The sequence below is a fragment of the Drosophila serrata genome, unplaced genomic scaffold (assembly GCF_035046125.1).
Source record: "Drosophila serrata isolate PLE 108 unplaced genomic scaffold, ASM3504612v1 contig_23, whole genome shotgun sequence".
Lineage (NCBI taxonomy): Eukaryota > Metazoa > Arthropoda > Insecta > Diptera > Drosophilidae > Drosophila > Drosophila serrata.
In genome coordinates this window covers 272,731-290,525 of record NW_028256921.1, presented here as the reverse complement: position 1 = coordinate 290,525, position 17,795 = coordinate 272,731, and the positions used below count along the sequence as shown (strand labels likewise).

At 33.2% G+C, this 17,795-nt stretch overlaps 1 protein-coding gene across 2 annotated transcripts in view; it reads left to right on the top strand.

The window, feature by feature from the left end:
* The window catches only part of sdt (MAGUK p55 family member stardust), an 82,816-nt gene that overhangs the window by 784 nt on the left and 64,237 nt on the right, over positions 1–17,795 (top strand). For both annotated transcript variants that reach the window (XM_086829494.1, XM_086829482.1), the window contains exons 2-3: positions 17,062–17,244; positions 17,346–17,403. In XM_086829494.1, coding sequence (XP_086685620.1) covers positions 17,062–17,244; positions 17,346–17,403 — 241 coding nt within the window. The remainder of the gene's footprint in view (positions 1–17,061; positions 17,245–17,345; positions 17,404–17,795) is intronic.

The following is a 17,795-nucleotide window of genomic DNA, read 5'->3' as shown; positions in this document are numbered from 1 at the left end:
TTCAAGCATTATAAGACAAAGTTAATTATCCATGTCCAAGTTTATTCCACCCACAATGATTTAAAGGCCGCGTACCAAGCTTTCATAGTTGTTTAAAATAATATCAGCATTATTTTATATATATTTTTATTTGCAGTTATGCCTGCCGCTGTATTTAGGATAAAAAGTTTGACTCAATCGATATCTGAATGATATTTAAGGTTTATATCCTTTAAGGGTTTAATAACTTCAGTCAGAAGCTTGTTACGCTATGAAGGAGTCATTTCCGACCCTATAAATCATATATATTCTTGATCAGCATCAACAGGCGAATCAATCTAGACACATCCCGCAGAAAAAAACAAATTATAAATTTTTTCATATTTTTATCATTAAAATTGGCAGAAAAATTAAAAAAAAATAATAATTTTTTAAAACTTTTAATTGAGTATGCAGATTTATTAACCTGATAAAAACTAACACAGAACAGCTTTTCGAATTAAAATTAATGCTTTTTTGGCTCAGTTATGAGTCTTGAAATTTTAATATGTCGAAACAAATTTTCATTCATTAATTCATTCATATTTTATACTTAATTCATTAAACATACTCGAAATGAATTCAAAAAGAATGTTTTTTAACATTTTTTCCCACTCATTTTGGACTATATTCTTTAACGCACCTCTATTTAATTAATTTTAGTTAATACTTTTTATTATTTAGGAGCAAAGTGCAATTTCTTCATTATATGTTTATATAGCTCGCATATGTATATTTCTGTATTTCCTGTATCGAAATTGAATTGATTTCTACCATTTTTTTATGAATATATACGCAATTATACTTTCCCTTTATGGCCCTTGTTTATTGACTGCAATTATAAATATTGCCCCATCTGGCTGTCATCGCGGCAACTCAAACAGATCAGGATTCATATTCGCAGACGCAGTCTCGAATGATTCGAATTCCCATTGGAAAATGGCTTTCAGCTCGAGTGAAATTTTATTTGACAACTCGCTTCCTTCTGACGAGGACGAGAACGAGGACGAAAACGAGGAGAACGTGGGAGTTGGGTTATCGGGACGGGGGACTGGAAACGGGGGGTGTCCCGGGCCCATTTCCGCTTTCAATTTGCTCGGTGTGCGTATGTCCTTTTTGCAGGACCTGCTATTGGAGGAGGGAAGCTGAAAGGGGATGACTGGAGGAACATAAATGTAACTGGGGAACTGCATCCGCTGCTTGTCAATCGAGCGACGACGTCTAATGAATGCAACCCTCCTGTCCCCCAGTTCCCTCTCCCATTCTCTCTCTTATTTGCATTGCCCATTGCCGGCGTTGTGTCCTTTATCGTTTTTAATTAAACATTGCCGTTTTGGGCTATTACACACAAACAAACACAGACATATACTAGAGCTAACGCAATCGCATAGACACAGGCATGCACTTGGAAAATTTAAAAGTTTATAAATTTATAGTGATTATTATACTCATTTATATACTTTTTTAAAAGTTAAATAATATTTATTTGATATAATTATAATACAAATATAAATGGTCGAAAAGTACAGACGGACGGACGAACGGACAGACGGACGTACAGACGGACAGGCGGACGAACTGACGGACAGATATGGCTAAATAGACAAGGCTTTTGATGGTAATCAAGAATATAGGTCCTTTATATGGTCGGAGATGACTCCCTCACTGCGATAGAAGCTTCTGACTTAAATAATAATACCCTGTAAAACCTATAGTAAAGGAACTAAAGGCAGGGTCAGTTTTATAACTATCGAAATAGTAAGATCTTATAATTAATTTGAGTATACGTTTGTAGATAGCATCAAAACAAATTGCTGAATCACTTTCAATTAAAACTAAGTACTGGGATCCATGGCAATAAGGAAATTAATTGAAAAATAAATGCAAAGCTAGCAGAGCTGAATCTAGACCAAGGTCTGATCCCTCCTATAGCATCTATATATGTATATAATAATAATATAATTGTCATGATTAAGACTTACCCCAGTGGAGGACACGTCATTGTTTACTTCCTTTCATATAATAATATAATTGTCATGATTAAGACTTACCTGAGTGTAGGACACGTCATTGTTTACTCTTCCTCCAGTGTAGACTTCGAATCTTGTTGACTTCAATTAGGGTAGTCATAATATCGAAGATCACTTCCTGGTTATCCAGATGTATTCCATTGGCCACGTCATTCTTTTAAGGTCGAATGGTAATCACTATCACTATCACTACCGATGTTAACACTAGGTACCCCTAGGACAGACTTAGGTCGCGCCGAACGAAGTGCCTCTATTTATAGTTCCCGAGTCAAGAGAACAGAGAAAGTGAGAGCGAGAGAGTAAGAGATAGGCAGAGAAACATACAGAGAAAGAGTTAGCTCTAGATGCACAGTGGGAGTTGGACCTGCCGGATAAAAAGAGGCAGAGAGAGTAAGAGAGAGAGAGAGAAAGGGAGAGAGCTGTTAATGCTGATCAAAAATATGTTGACTAACATTATAATTACCTGAAAGGGTATAATAATTATAAATGTTATTACTTATACATTTTATTAGTTATAAATTATATTAATCATCAAATTTGTATTGTTGATTTTTTATACTGTAAAATCTAAAAATTAATGTGGATACCAAAGCATAACATTTTTCGATGTCTGTGTAGATTGCTCCTACCCAAAGTCATGTTGCCAGTGAGTAATTTTTCGTTTCGTTTCGATTTTCATTGCTTTTCCGGTTGGCACCATTTCCTCACACATTTTAAAGTTGATATTTGCTTTTTGAAGAAGGTCCCTTTCTTCTATCTGTCTGTGTAAGAGCTCCTTAGATCCTTTAAATGGACGAGTGTTTGGAACATTATATATATAAATATTATTTTTTTGGCAGAAAAAAAATGAAACTAAAAATAATCATTTATAAATTGAAACAGGGTAGATTTATGTATGCCAGCGTTATTTACTTGTTATTCTTAAATGTTGGTTAGTTGTGTTAATTTACATTTGTTTATTTTTCTCCAGGCTTTAAAATTGTTCCAGTTCATACAGAAAAAAACTAAGCATTACAAATATTTTTAAAGTTGGCACAATAATACTTCAAAGCTATGTAAATTAGCTTTCATTTGTGAGCATACTTTTAAATTGTAGTTCAGTTACTAAATAATAATTTAATCCATATCGTTTATTGTGGAATTTTTCATAAAAAAGATAATGCAGAAAAAATTGAAAGGTGTAGTGAAAAATGCAATGAACTATACACCATCAACATTTTAATGTTCAAAGTAAAAAAAATGCCATTTTTTGTTGTTCTTAAAAAAATGTTAATAACTCATTTGTTCGATCTGCGTTTTTTATGTGTTTCTTAGCTGATTTTTTTTAGCCATTTTATAATTTATTAAAAGAATTTTTTGCTTTTACTTCTTTTCATTTTTTCATTCACCTTTAATTTCTAGGTTTTTGTATATTACTCTTGAAAGAAACAAAGTATATTTTTCCTTTCAGATTCTTGTTTTGCTTTTCGCATTAGTCTTTTTATGTTTTACTTTGTAGTTCGTTTCACATTTTCCGCAAAGTTTTTCCGTTGCTAATAAAGTTCTCATTCCCCTTTTTTTTGGTTCCCCTTTGCTCTTCTTTATTTTATTTAATATTTTTAATTAGTTGCTTCCCAGAATGAATCTTATTCCTGGAAATGTTGATTTGCCATTTTGAAATAAAAGTTCCATATATCCATTATTTATGGCCCTTGTTTATTGACTGCAATTATAAATATTGCCCCTTTGCTCTTTTTTATTTTATTTAATATTTTTAATTAGTTGCTTCCCAGAATGAATCTTATTCCTGGAAATGTTGATTTGCCATTTTGAAATAAAAGTTCCATATTTCCATGGACGGGAGTTGTATTGTAAGCATTAAAATAATTATATTGCAATTAAAGGTGGGTTTGTGAAGCTTAAAGTAAATAAACATTGCCTTAGGACGTTTCCATATGTATACATATGTATTAATTTATATGTATATATTTTACATGAAATGCCGCACCTTTGTTTCATTTCCATCTGTTCATTTTCCCTTTGAGTGAGTTTTGCTTTTATATACATATTTATATATATTTATAATTGACTATCGCGTTAAATTAGTGCTCAAAAAGTTTATTTGGTAGTTTTTAAATTAAATTTGAGCTTTATTTTGCTAGCTGGTTAGTTTCAAGGCCAATTTGTTGTCATCCTCTGTTTAATTTATTATATTTCAAAACTATTTTTCTGTATTCTGTTGTTTATATTTATATATTTTATTGGAAAAGGCTCGCACTTTTAATTACATCTCCTAATTTTATATTTACGAGCACGAGTATTATTTTCGACCTGTTACTTTGTAATTAGCTTTTCTTTTCTTCGCCTTCTTGGAATGTCCTTCTGCCTTCTGTTTTTACTGTATTTGCTCGTGTTTAATTTGCAGTTCTTTTGAATTGCTCATTCTTGGAAAAGTTCAGTTGCGCAGATGAATATTTGGATCAGGGTTTTCTTGGGTAAAGATGGAAAAAGAAAACATGTACACAGTGCTAAAGCGCTCTGAAGAGTAAGCACTCTAATATATGAACTTTCTTGATATACACTGTAATTGTAGTTTTTTTGGATTTTGTTTTTCAATTTAAATAAATAAAAAACGTTTCATTAATTTCCATCATTTGAGTTAACACGAAGGCAAAAATGATGAGAGTAAAGTATATATAGAAAAAAAAATATATATATATAATTTTGTATATATAATTTTATTTAATTGTTGTATCTGTATAGTGAAATTAAAAACCAAGGGTTTAAATTGATTTAGGCAGACATTTAATAAAATATTATACAAATTATTATTAAATTATTACAAAGACTACAAAGTGTAAAGGAAAGTCTGGAATATTCAATTAAAATATTACAAATGTAAATTAAATGATTATAAATAACTAGTATTAAAGTTTGTCATTTCATTATCTAAAATCTTTTGGTTATGCAGTGTGGTTAAGCATTAAAAATTGTTTATAATGTTTATAAATGTTATGTAAATGTTAACATTTATCTTAAAATTTTATGTTTATGTTAGCATTTATGGTAAAATGTTATGTTAATGTTAAAATTTTTGTTACAATGTTATGTTAATGTTAACATTTATGTCAAAATGTTATGTTTATGTTAACATTAATGTTAACCATATGTTTTTAATCAGTAGTTTTTAAAGAGTGGACCAACTGGAAATAGTTTCTTGAAAAGAAATGCATATCATATCTTATTTAAAATCTGTGGGAATGTAGTGGTGATAATCACAATGAGTAGCAGCAGTGAGACCATCATTTAATTTTTTTGATGACTGTAGGTACTATATTGAGCGTGGACTGTATGTCATTGGGATAGAATTTCTGCAAATAACGCATACGCCGCATGGGCCGCCTGTCCATCATTGTGGTTGTGGGTGTAAGAGTGTGTTAACTTGTGTGTGTTTTTTGCGAAATGCTTTCGCTCATATTCTTCCCTTCCAGCTACTTTCTGCGGCTGTCAAAAGAAAGTTTTTTATATGAATTGCCATGAAATTTTCAAATAACTTTTATATATGATGATGGCCATTGGCAATGCTATTCTGAGCAACCACTATATATGTACAAAAATATATATAAATATATAGATATATATATATTTATGCTATATGCCAGTGAAATGAAGCAGAAGAATGAAAAGTATGAAACATTTTGCTTCATTAAGTGGCTGGGTGTGTGTTGTGTGTCCCTTTTGTGTGCGTGTGTGTGGGTTTATTTTTCTCCTTTTTCTTGTTAGTGTCTTTAATTCAGAGCCGCACCAACACGAAAAAAAAATAAGGAAAAATAAGAAAATAAAGGCAAGAAAAACTGGGCATAAAGAAACGCACATGCGTGTGTGTTTGTGCGTTTGATTGCGGTAACTGCAATTGCGCATGTGCTGGTCCACTCTAGAAGCCACCCCACCCACCCAGCCACCCAGCCATCGTTCCTCCCCAAAAAGGACGCTGTACTGTAGGCCAAAAGACATATGCTTGATGACTCGTCACGGGCTCCTGGTCCTACAAATACTTGAATTTAACCACGCAAATGACAATAGCGACAATTGTGCGTATCGTTTTGTATTATTTATATCCCGGTACTTTGTTGCATAACCTTTCCCTTGTATCATCATTACCCGAAAAAGGAGCAGGATTCATAGATTCTGCAGGACCCCCAATCCGAATCCCAATCCCAAACCTCTTGCCGTTCTTATACTCATTGCCATTCAAGGTTTCATCCGCAACCACATCATTCATCCCTTTTTGCTGCTTATTAGCCAGAGAGTCTGTATGTGTGTGTGTGGGTGTGTATATGTATCTGTGTGTGTGTGCATCATTTAAAACAATATCCAAAGATTTGTTTCGCCATTTATATGTCAAAAATGACAAGTCAAGTGCTTTGTTCTTGTTCTCGCCTTTCTGCTTTCGCCCTTCTGCTGCTGTAGCTGCTTTTTGCTTTTCTGCTTCTGCTTTCTGCTTTCCCTTTTTGTGAAGCATCCCCCGCCCCCTCTCATCCTTCATCCTATCTCTGTTTTCTTTCCACGTTTTTTTTTTTCTTCTAGTCTATGTCTTTTTTTTTCCTTCATTTCTGGTCTTGTTCTTGGCTTTGTCATTAGCAGTCAAGCGCAAAGGAGCGGAGATATATGAAAATAAGTCAAGATCAGGTCGCACTTTGAATGCTCTTTCATTTAACAAAAAGTGCTAAGTGAGTAATAGGGTTGAAATTATAATACCAAAATAATGGAAATGTTGTTTAAGGGATCATATTAACTGCTTTGGAGGAAGGTTTCCTTTAAAAAAAGTTTCTTTGTTTTTTTACTCAAATATATTTTATAAATCTAGTTATTAAATTTCATTAAATTTATATGTAATAGGGTGTTGGTAAAGAATGCAATCAGTGTTGAACAGTCATGTTTGTATCACTCTTACAACGTTGATGAACAACTATTTCTTCAGAGATTTTCAGCTGGCCGAAAATGTATGCTACAGAAATGCTTTCACGATCGGGGCATTAGTTGTCCATTATAAATATATTTCTCTATATATATTCTGCCATCATTCCTTTTGATTTTTGTAGTTTTTAGATTTTCAGAGCATTTTCCAGAGAGAAAAAACCTAGCAAAAAAAAAAATAATAATAAACGATGGAATAAATGATAGACGGAAAAGAGAAAGCCGGGTAGAGGGAAAATGTTGTCGCCTAGACTTACACTCCCTATCTCTCTCTCTTTCTCTTTCTCTTGCTCTATCTCTCTCTCTCTCTGTTTTTCTGCATATGTGTGTGCTCCGTACTTGCCATGTGTCTATGTGTGAAATGAGCTTCAAGTACAACAACAAGTACAACTTACAAGGACGCTCATATGAAAACAAACGCATAATTTAAGCGTAATTGCTGTCATTTTTCATTCGAGTGCGACAAAGTGCGGGCGAGTGAAAGAGAGATAGTGAGAGAGAGAGAGAGAAAGAGAGGGAGGGAGAGGTATTTATGTAGGTGCTGAGAGGGGGGGCAGGGGACAGTAAGGGGCTCAGTAAGGGGCTCTTTAAGTGCCCCAGTTTGTCTATGTCGCCAGTTGTTGCCCTAACACCCCTCAACACACACACACATATGTACAAAACAACTGCGGTTGTGATAATAGTAAATACTATAGTATTCGAATTTAGTCGAACTTACAGGAAAAAGTACAGTGAAGCATTATAAACAGGGATCGAACATATAAAGTGTGGCTAAAGATTCAAAGCAAACCTTTGCAACCCGCAATATTTTGTATCTTACTTTTGAGCACCTCTTTACATTGGTTTTAATTCTCTATAAATTTCAGCGACAAATGTACCCCCTAAGAAATTCAAGATAAGTTAAAGAAATATATATAAACCTTTTAGTAAATATCACAATTTTTAAAAATTTATTTAAAAAGCATTAAGCTATTTAATGTTGAAAAATATATATAATTATGTATTGTATTTCTATAATAAACAAAAAATCTTGGGATTTCACACTTAATATCATACTATACCATTCATACAATTGAGAACATCGAAAATTGTGAAAATAAACAACCATCAGAGAAGAAAGGTTCATTTACGAAAATTATTCAACAAGCATTAGATGAAAATTTGTGTTAATTCTTTATATATCCAAAGATATTAGAAAACAAATTATAAATATACATATAACTCTTTTAGAAAAACGAATTTATTTTTTGCAAAAATAAAATACAATTAGAAAATATTTAAATATGTTAAAACAAATCAAAAAAATCCAGGAAGTATTATTTTTAACTAAGTACTTGGCCTCTGTAGTACTTTTGGGTGTACGTTCGAGTGTATTTCGAGTGCCTGCATCCGGCGTTGAAGCGCCAATAATTCTGCAGCTTAGGTTTGGATTTCATTCTTTAGCTTTTGCCGTTTGTTTCTGTTTTTTCGCACTTTTCCTTTTGCCTTTTGTTCCAGTTTTTTTTGTTACGATTTTCCCTTTTTTTGTTTGTGCCTTTTTTCGCGCTTTTCCTGCGTTCTTATTTAAGGCAGTTCATCAATTGGGCTGACTCTTTGCCATGTTAATCCAACAAAAAAAAAGGGAATAATATTATTTACACGGTGAGAAACACTATATATACCAGCAAATATATAAAAGTTATAATATATTTATTAAATTATTTTATTATATTTTTTTCCCATGAATACAATTATAAATTGTAATTATCTATCTATTATATTAAATTCTATTGTATATATTTTCCTTTGAATACAATTATAAATTGTAACTAAATATCTACTCTATGATAATTGCGTGAAATATGAGGCTGGAGAGGCAAGCGAGAAACGCTGGCAAACAGTTTGGGAATCGTTGGTTTTTCGGTGGCTTTTTCCCACCCAATTTTCAGCATTTTCACAGTTTCTGTTCATTTCCCCAGCAAAGCTGCAACCGAGGGTTGACCGAGAGCAGTCTTCCTGTTTATTCGCCGCATTTTCTGTGTGAGTGTGTGTATGGGTCTGCTTTTGGCCCTGTTAGCACCTGGCCCAGGACACTGGGACATTCCATTCCCTTCCATTTCATTCCATTCCTTGTTGCCTCCTGCTTTGTGTGTCCTTTTTGGCCGTTTGCCAGCCAGAGCTCGAGTTCACTTCCAGTTGAGTGGTTTGCCTGTCGCAATAGTGTTGCTGTTGCTGTTGCTGTTGCAATTGAAATTGCTGGTATTGCCATTGCCATTGCACTTGCAACAATTGCCGGTTCTGCCACATTGCCACGACCACAACGCCCAACGCCTGTTTTATTCACTTTTGTGACCCAATAAGGACGAATTATTTTCCCACCTCCCACTTTTTTCTCCACCTCTTCCATGGCTTTTGTTTTGTAATTAGGCAACTTTTTCTACATCCCCGAGTTCACTGCCATTCTGCATTTACAAATACATATATATTATAGAGATGTGCGTTATCGAGAAGGGAATTTAAAAATATCGTTTATTTATAAATTATACTTTGACGAAAGTATCTATAATATGATTACATTATTATGTCGTCTTTTAATACAAGAAATCATATATATATACAAATATATTTAAAGTGTTTTCAAAATATTTTTTATTCTGAAAATATTGGTATCTTTTTAATCTATAAATTTTTAATCGATTAATAGCTTTGTACCTTCTACATAAATGTATCGATAATATAATTTTAAAAAATTTTCAACTTAAAGAAGAAAATATCACTTAAAAGATATATTTAAAGTGCTTCCAATATAGTTTTTATTCTGAAAATATCGGTATAGATAAGGGACAAATCAGAGTCTAGGCTCAATAAATTGTCAAGCGATTAACATCGATATTTATCCATTTTCCATTACAGAACTTTGAGAAGCTTTATTCTTTTTTTATTTTATTTGTTTTATTTTACTTATTTTATTAAGCACCATTACAATGTATTAATTTAAAATAAATTTAACTAAGGAATATATATAATACTAGCCGGCCCGTCCCGGCTTCGCACGGGCATATTATGGTTAAGAGGGCACTTCTGAATACATCAAGGTTCTGGCAAAATCATCTTCCTGGCATAAGGTGAAGAAGGCAGTCAGAGTTGTCGCTGGCCGATTCAGGACTCTTTCTTGCACATTTTTTTCTTTGAAATAGACACGTTGACCATTCTCCAAATGGACTGCCACGTTTCTCTGTGGCATATTGTGGATGAACGCATAAGAAATAAGTCACATTGAAATGGTATCCATCGGCACCATCCCAGAAGATTAGTGGATACTGCAAAGCATCGTAACAACGGTGAGTTTCTGCGACGTTTACCAATCGATCGTTTCGTCGATGGAGAACAATATCTCGAGGTTGAAACTGATCCCCGACTATGACAATTGCCACTTCGTCTATAGTTGGAGCATTATATCTCCTGATATGTTCTCCAGCAGGCGTTTTGTCTGCATGAATGACAATTTTATGGGTATCCGAAGGCATCATATCGATTGCTGTTTTGAATAAACGCACCAAATTGTTCCGTTCGTGAAAAAGATTCTGTAGCTGCGAAATAATTGGCCTCTTCAGCGATTTATTGATTCCATAACGTGCATCTACTTCATCTCCATCATCACCAATGAAGTACATTTGAAGAAATTTGTGTTCGCTGTCTTGGAACGGAAGCAGGGAACCGGCTTTATGATAGATTTGTCCTTTGATTTTAAAAGTTGGCATAATTTCCGCACCAAATGACGTCATTTGAAAGCAAGAGTTGTATTTCCTAATGTTCGACAGGAAATGCTTCGATTCAGCAGTAGATCCAGCGAATAGAGAGTGCAGAGGCTCTGGTGGTGCTTCAAGTTGAGGCAATTTCACTTTCCCGGAAGCGCAACACAATCCTTTTGGTTCGTTTTTGAATTTGAGAGCCTGACAGTATATGCAGACCTGATGCATCTGGCCAATAACGACATTGCGATTCGAGCTATAATCAACAGTTGGATTATATCTGAATGCAAGACGATTGTATTGCAGGGTTTGATCTGCTGCAAGCTGTAAAAGCGCTTCAGTTACCCTTGCCCTGTCGCGATCATTATTTTGAGAGTGAATCAAATCGATTGCTGCAGAACCCGACTGCCTAACTCTCAATCGTTTTCTCTCAAGCCTATCTGCTCGTCTTTCTGCTGATTCCTCTATGTGCATTTGCATTGCTCTCTGCCGCTCAGTCTCTCGGAAGGAGGCCCGTTCTTCGTCAGTCATATTCGTAATCTTACGTCTTTTTGCTTCTGTGTTGCGAATACAACGACCCAATCTCGACTTTTTTGGTGGCATGACTTCGTTTCTTACTGAACCTGAACAAAAAATAAAATTTGTATCTCCAATTTCTTCTTTCAATATGTTTTTAATGTTTGACAGGAAATGCTTTGATTTGCTTGTAGAGGGCGCAGTAGTAGGGGCACGGGGAAACGCTAAAAAAATTGATATATTCGCAGCCGCAGATAAGCTATCAACATCAAAAGTAGTCAATAACCGAGCTGGAACCTCAACGCATGTTCTCTAAAAATTTGGGCATAAACGGTTCAGAACTTTTCAAGTTTCTTCTTTCAATATGTTTTGAATGTTTGACAGGAAATGCTTTGATTCAGCTGGCTGCCTGTAGATGGCGCAGCAGTAGGGTCACTTGGAAACGCTAAGGGTGGACTACCCCTAACATTTAGGGGGATGAAAAATAGATGTTGGCCTATTCTCATAGATACCGGATAAGCACAAAAAATTTCATCAAAATCGGTCAAGCCGTTTCGGAGGAGTAAGGGCACGAAAACTGTGACACGAGAATTTTATATATTAGATTACATATAATTAAATCTATATTAAATAATATATTAATTAATAGCGATTCGATATTACCATCCCTGACATTTACATAAATTTATCTCAACGCAGTCGGTTTTCTGTTTTGTTATTTCTATTTATTTTTATGTTTTTTTCTCGTTTTTATTTTATTTTTGTATTTTTTTTTTTATTCAGACAGCCAGGTTTAAATGGTTCTCAAGTGCTTTTTGCCAATTTTCGGTTTGCATTTTGTGGTCTGCAATGTTGTCTATTTATTTTTCTCCATTGTTGTTGGCCTCTTTGTGTCGCTTTTATTTCTGGTTTTCTATGTGAAATGAACTTGAAGCGTATTTAAATTGCTGCGGATGCATTTCGTTCAGGCCATGAATTATTCCCAAGGATGCTGAGGATGCTGAGACAGAGACTGGGACTGGCACTGGGACTTTGGCCAAAAGGTGAAAGGCGCCATCTCGTCGCTGCTCTTGTGTCAATTTTAAATATTTATCAGGTTAGGAGTGTAAAGTGCCGGTACTTAATGCCAAATAAATAGCCAAGATTCCTCAATTCAAGTCATTCTCATTCATTCATCGTGCATCATTGAGTGTTGTTTGTCTGCTGGGACTCTAGACAATATATTGTCGGGATTATTTCGAAAATGTATTAAATTTATATTAATGAAAGTGGTTTTTAGCTACTAGTGGCTTTGTGTTGCCAAAAGTTGTGACTTTATTTTGAAGATTAATTAAATAAAAAATAATATATTATAGAACTTATTTCTATACTGATAGAAAGAAATAAGGTTTTGGTCATAAAATCGGGACCATTTGGTCACAAGAAGTAGCGTAAATCTACTTTGGTCTTATTTTAATACTTTTACTATTTGCACCCTTGCAGAGTATTATAATTTCAGTCAAAAGCTTCAAACGTAGTGAGGAGTCATGTCATGACCCTATAAATCATATATATTCTTGATCAGCATCAAGAGCCGAGTCGATCTAGCTAGGTCAGACGAAAATTTAATTTTTTAAAAAAATTTTCTATTTTTAAAGGCGTAAAATTGTGACAATTAAATTTTGAAAAAATGTCAAAAATTGTAATTCTCTTAAAGTTTAAATGGAGTATGCAGTTTTTTAAACTTATTAAAAACTAGCACAGAAAAGCTTTCCGAATTGAAATTAATGCTTTTTTTGACAAAGGTTTGCAATTTTTAAACTTTGATTGTCCCAACAAATATTTTAAAAAAATTATTAAATAAAAATTTGTATTTTAAGAATATTGCAGAGGAAAATTTAATTTTAATCAGTGAAGGAAACATTTTCGACCCTATAAATCAAATATATTCTTGATCAGAATTAACAGCCGAATCGATCTAGCCATCTTAGAAAGAAAAAAATATTTTTTAATTTTTCCAAACTTTTTTAAGGGGTTACGTCGTTAAAATTTTGGGGAAAAAAATTTATGAAATTTTAATTTTTTTTTTTATTTTAAATTGAGTATGCAGATTGATTACATCGTTAAAATTTTGGGGAAAAAAATTTATGAAATTTGTAATTTTTTTTATATTTTAAATTGAGTATGCAGATTGATTAATCTAATAAATATTAGCCTAGAACAATTTTCCGAATTAAAATTAATGCTTTTTTGGCTGAAATACGAGTTTTTAAACTTTGTTTTGTCGAAAAAATTATCATAAAAATATTGATAAATATTAATTCAAAGAATGGGAATATTTTGAGCTTAGCTTTGAACTATTTCCGATACGATCCTATAAATAAAATGCAACTGCAATGATATATAAACATTGGTTCGCCGAAATTAGTTTATCTTTTCGTTGAATTTTATATTCATTATATTTTATGTTAAAATAAAACCAGATAAAACTTTATTATACATTAACAACAGAGGTTTCTTTTATTTATAGATTTATTTGATTTTACTTATAAACAAGGATGCTAAAGTTAATTTAATGTTTAATTTTAAATACAAAATATCTATCGTATATAAACATAATTTATTTGGAAGGAGTAATATATACATATAATTGATTTAAAATACAAACTTTCAAGGTTCTTAAAGTTTTTAAAAAATATTTGAACAAGTTGGCATAAACTTTACAATTTTATTAGTATTATTTATTTTTTACTCTTTATTATTAAGTTACATGAGATTTATTTGGAGGTACATAATTTTCCGTAAATGCACAACCTTCTTAGGGAAATTTACCTTTAGACGTAAATTATTTATCTTAAACGTTTTATTTATAATATTCTAAAAGCAATATAAAATGCTTCTTAAAGAGAGGCATTTTCCAACTTAAATTCCCTTGCATACAGAAAGTGAAAGCTATAGTGAACTCTAGTAATGATTTATTAATTAAATTACTTGTGGAAAATTCGTTGTATGTGTGTGTGTGTGTGTGTGTGTGCAGCCTGACTTTACGGATTAATGGCTTTTGAATGGCCCTAACTCCTGTCGTTCTGGTGGGCCGGTGACTGTCAAACCTTTGGAGGGCAATCAAAGGGCCGCCCACCGATTACACGCCTGTGCACTATGTGGAATTTGACCCGTTTTCGTGGCCAAAACTCATTTTTCGCAAGTATCCAAATTTGCGTATTTTCAATGATACCATGTTATGAATTGATCAAACTGCTATGTTACATACCCAAAATGTTAACTTAACAGTTCAATGTTAAAATAACAGCTGTTAAAGTCAGCTGTTGCAAGCGAACACCACGGGCTGTCTTATAAGTTGACTTTGCGGTGCAGTTTCAAATTGGCATATCTCTGACATAAAATCATTAAATAACCTAATTCAAACTGAATATTAATTCTTCAGGTTATTACTTTGTGTTGATACTAATATGTTGCGTGTTGCATTCGTATTTTTCTTAAAATTTGTACATTTAGCAAGTGGTGTCCATTTGTCACTTTTGGAAATAAAGTTGAACTTTCCAAAGGGTTTTAAAAAAAGGTTCAAATTGTATCAGCGAGTGTCTATATACATGTTGTAGGTTTGTCAATTCTGAATTCAAAATATATAGGCTCATTGTGCGTTTTTTGCGGTCTTTTGCGTAATTTGAATTATTAGGAAGCAACATCTTGGTCAGAAATGCAGAACTGCTAGTAGTGTGGCGTAAGCAAGGGAGGTTCAATTTCTCCGGAAATATATTGTGGAACAATCAAACTCCGCAGAATATAAGGTTTTCTTAACCGTTAAAACTGATATCGACGTTAGGGAAGACGACAATACATATTTTTTTATAATAATAATGAAATTGATGACAATGATGAAGTTAATAATTAATATGTAGAATAATAAAACCAAAAATAATGATATTCTTAAATAACTTCTACATTTATTATCCGATCTGAACCAAATTTACAGGACACATTTAAAATAAGAAATTCATCCTGTGTTCCAAAATTGGGGTCTCTAACTTAAAAATTGCTTTAAATATTCGATTTTTTTTCGATTTCTGTGGGCGGAGGGGGGCGTTGACACGCCCACTTTTCTAAAATAGCTTCCTATAGTCATAACCATAATTATATAAGAAACCTGCAGTGAAAAATGTTAATAATTTCAAAAATTTTAATTTTGGCCACGAAAACGGGTCAAATTCCACATAGTGCTGTGGCTGTAACTGTGACTGTGGGTGTGCGACGGTCCTTGGTCCTCGGTCCTCGGTGCTTGGTGGGTGTCCTTCCGTATATGCGCGAAGCTAGGAGCTAGAGGAGCCGCATGAGCATAATTTGTTGTAATTAACATAACGAGCCTGCCCAGGCAATAATGGCCAAAACTTCCCACACACACACACACATTCGCACACACATACTCTCACACACCCACACTCGTGTTTGAACTAAAGTTTGATTGTTTGTTGTTGAGCGAGACTTGCTGCTGATGCCTTTGTTCTTCATCCTTTTGTGTAATTAATTTAATTTTTTTACTCTCTCTGTGTGTGTGTGTGTTTCTTTGTTTTTAGTCCATAACATAACACAGCCCCCGCTTACCCGTACGCCCCCATAAGAAGCATAAATAAGTTGTTGTTGCTATTTAGGCAAGCATTTATGAAAATGACTTTATGCGAGGCATTTACCAAGTGAGAGAGAGAGAGAGAGAGGAAGAGGTAGAGGGAGAGGAATAGAGAAAGGGAAAGAGAGAGAGAGTGAGAGTAAAATAGAGAGAGGGAGATCCGTTGAGAAAGAGAGATGGAAAAAGAGATAAAGGGAGAAAGACACGTGAGCAAAGAGAATCGTTTAGTATTAAGTATACGCTCCATATGCCGCTGAAAAATGTTTAAAATAATCTTCAAGTTAAGAAAGAAAAAGAGAGAAAGAGAAAGAGATGCAGAAAGAGAAAAAAGAAGAAATATATAAAGGGAGAAGAAGATAAATAGAGAAACAGATGTTATAAATAAATTCGCGAGGAAAAGAAATCGTTTAGTATTAAGTATACGCCTCGTGTGCCGCTGCAAAATGTTAAAATTTCCAATTTACAAGTTAATTCGCTACGGAGAAGGAGAGAAAAATAGATGGAGAAAGAGATAAGTAAGAAACAGATAAATAGATAAAGAGGCGTTATAAATAAATTCTTAAGCAAAGAAAATCGCTTAGCATTAAGTACACGTCCTGTATGCCACTGCGAAATATTAAAATTTCCAATTAAGAAGTTAATTCGCTGAAGATAGAAAGAGAGAAAAGAATAGATTGGGAAAGAGATAAAGGAAGAAACAGAAAAATAGATAAATAGACGTTATAAATAAATTCGTGAGGAAAGTAAATCGCTTAGCATTAAGTATACGTCCTGTATGCCACTGCGAAATATTAAAATTTCCAATTTAGAAGTTAATTCGATAAAGAGAAGAAGACAGAGAAAGAGATGGAGAAAGAGATAAAAGGAAAAAGAGATAAAAGGAGAAAGAGATAAATAGATAAAAAGGAGTTTAAAATAATTCGTGAGTAAAGGAAACCATTCAGTATTAAGTATACGCACCATGTGCCACTGCAAAATATTAAAATTTCCAATTTCCACATTAATTCGCTGTCATTTTCTTCATTACTAAAACAACTATTAACTATCTTAAATAGTTTGTAAGTGAAAATAAAAGCTTAGATACATCGAAAGAACTGTCTTTCACATTATTTTTAATTAGGTAAATTTAATGTTGATTATCATCGTATGCTAACACATCCCTTTTTCTCATTTTCCTTTTTTTTTGCAGCAACAAGTTGTCGAACTATCGGGCTATGTCATCATACTCGTCGAGAATGTGGAGGGTAAAATTAAACTATACGGCTCACCGCCCGATCGCGATAATCTGGAAGTGGGCGATGAGATACTCGAGGTCAATGGCCTGACCCTGGAGAACATATCCCGCACGGAGGTCATTCGACACATACACGACGTACGGCAAAGTCAACTTTACTCCTTAGCTCTAATCTATTTGGAGTTGGTTTTAATCATTTACTAATTCCTTTTGTTTAATTTATATATCTTTCCATTTAGTGCATTAAATCCTGTACCATTTGTCTCCGCGTGCGAAAGAAGAATGATTCTCGACTGGGTGAGTGTGAAAATTAAATTTTTATATGAAATATTTAATTATTTACCCTCGTGAATTTAAAATTAATATGTTATTTAATAGTGAAATATGATTTGGCGATATTAGCAAATATAGTTATTATAGGCCATATACATTTATTCTGAGAGTAAGAATAACAGTATACAAAAAACTTTAAATAATAAGTAATAGAAACATAATAATATATAAATAAATAAAATATAAATAAACATTTAAGATAAAGTTTCATAAAAACTACATTTTTAACGAAAAAATATATATTAGCAGGAGTTCGAGTTTTCTAAGAATATTATAATAAAGATCACAAAGATGATCTGTAGTTTCTTTACTTTTCAATTTAACAAAAGTTCTTGCAGTTTGATACTCACTGTTAT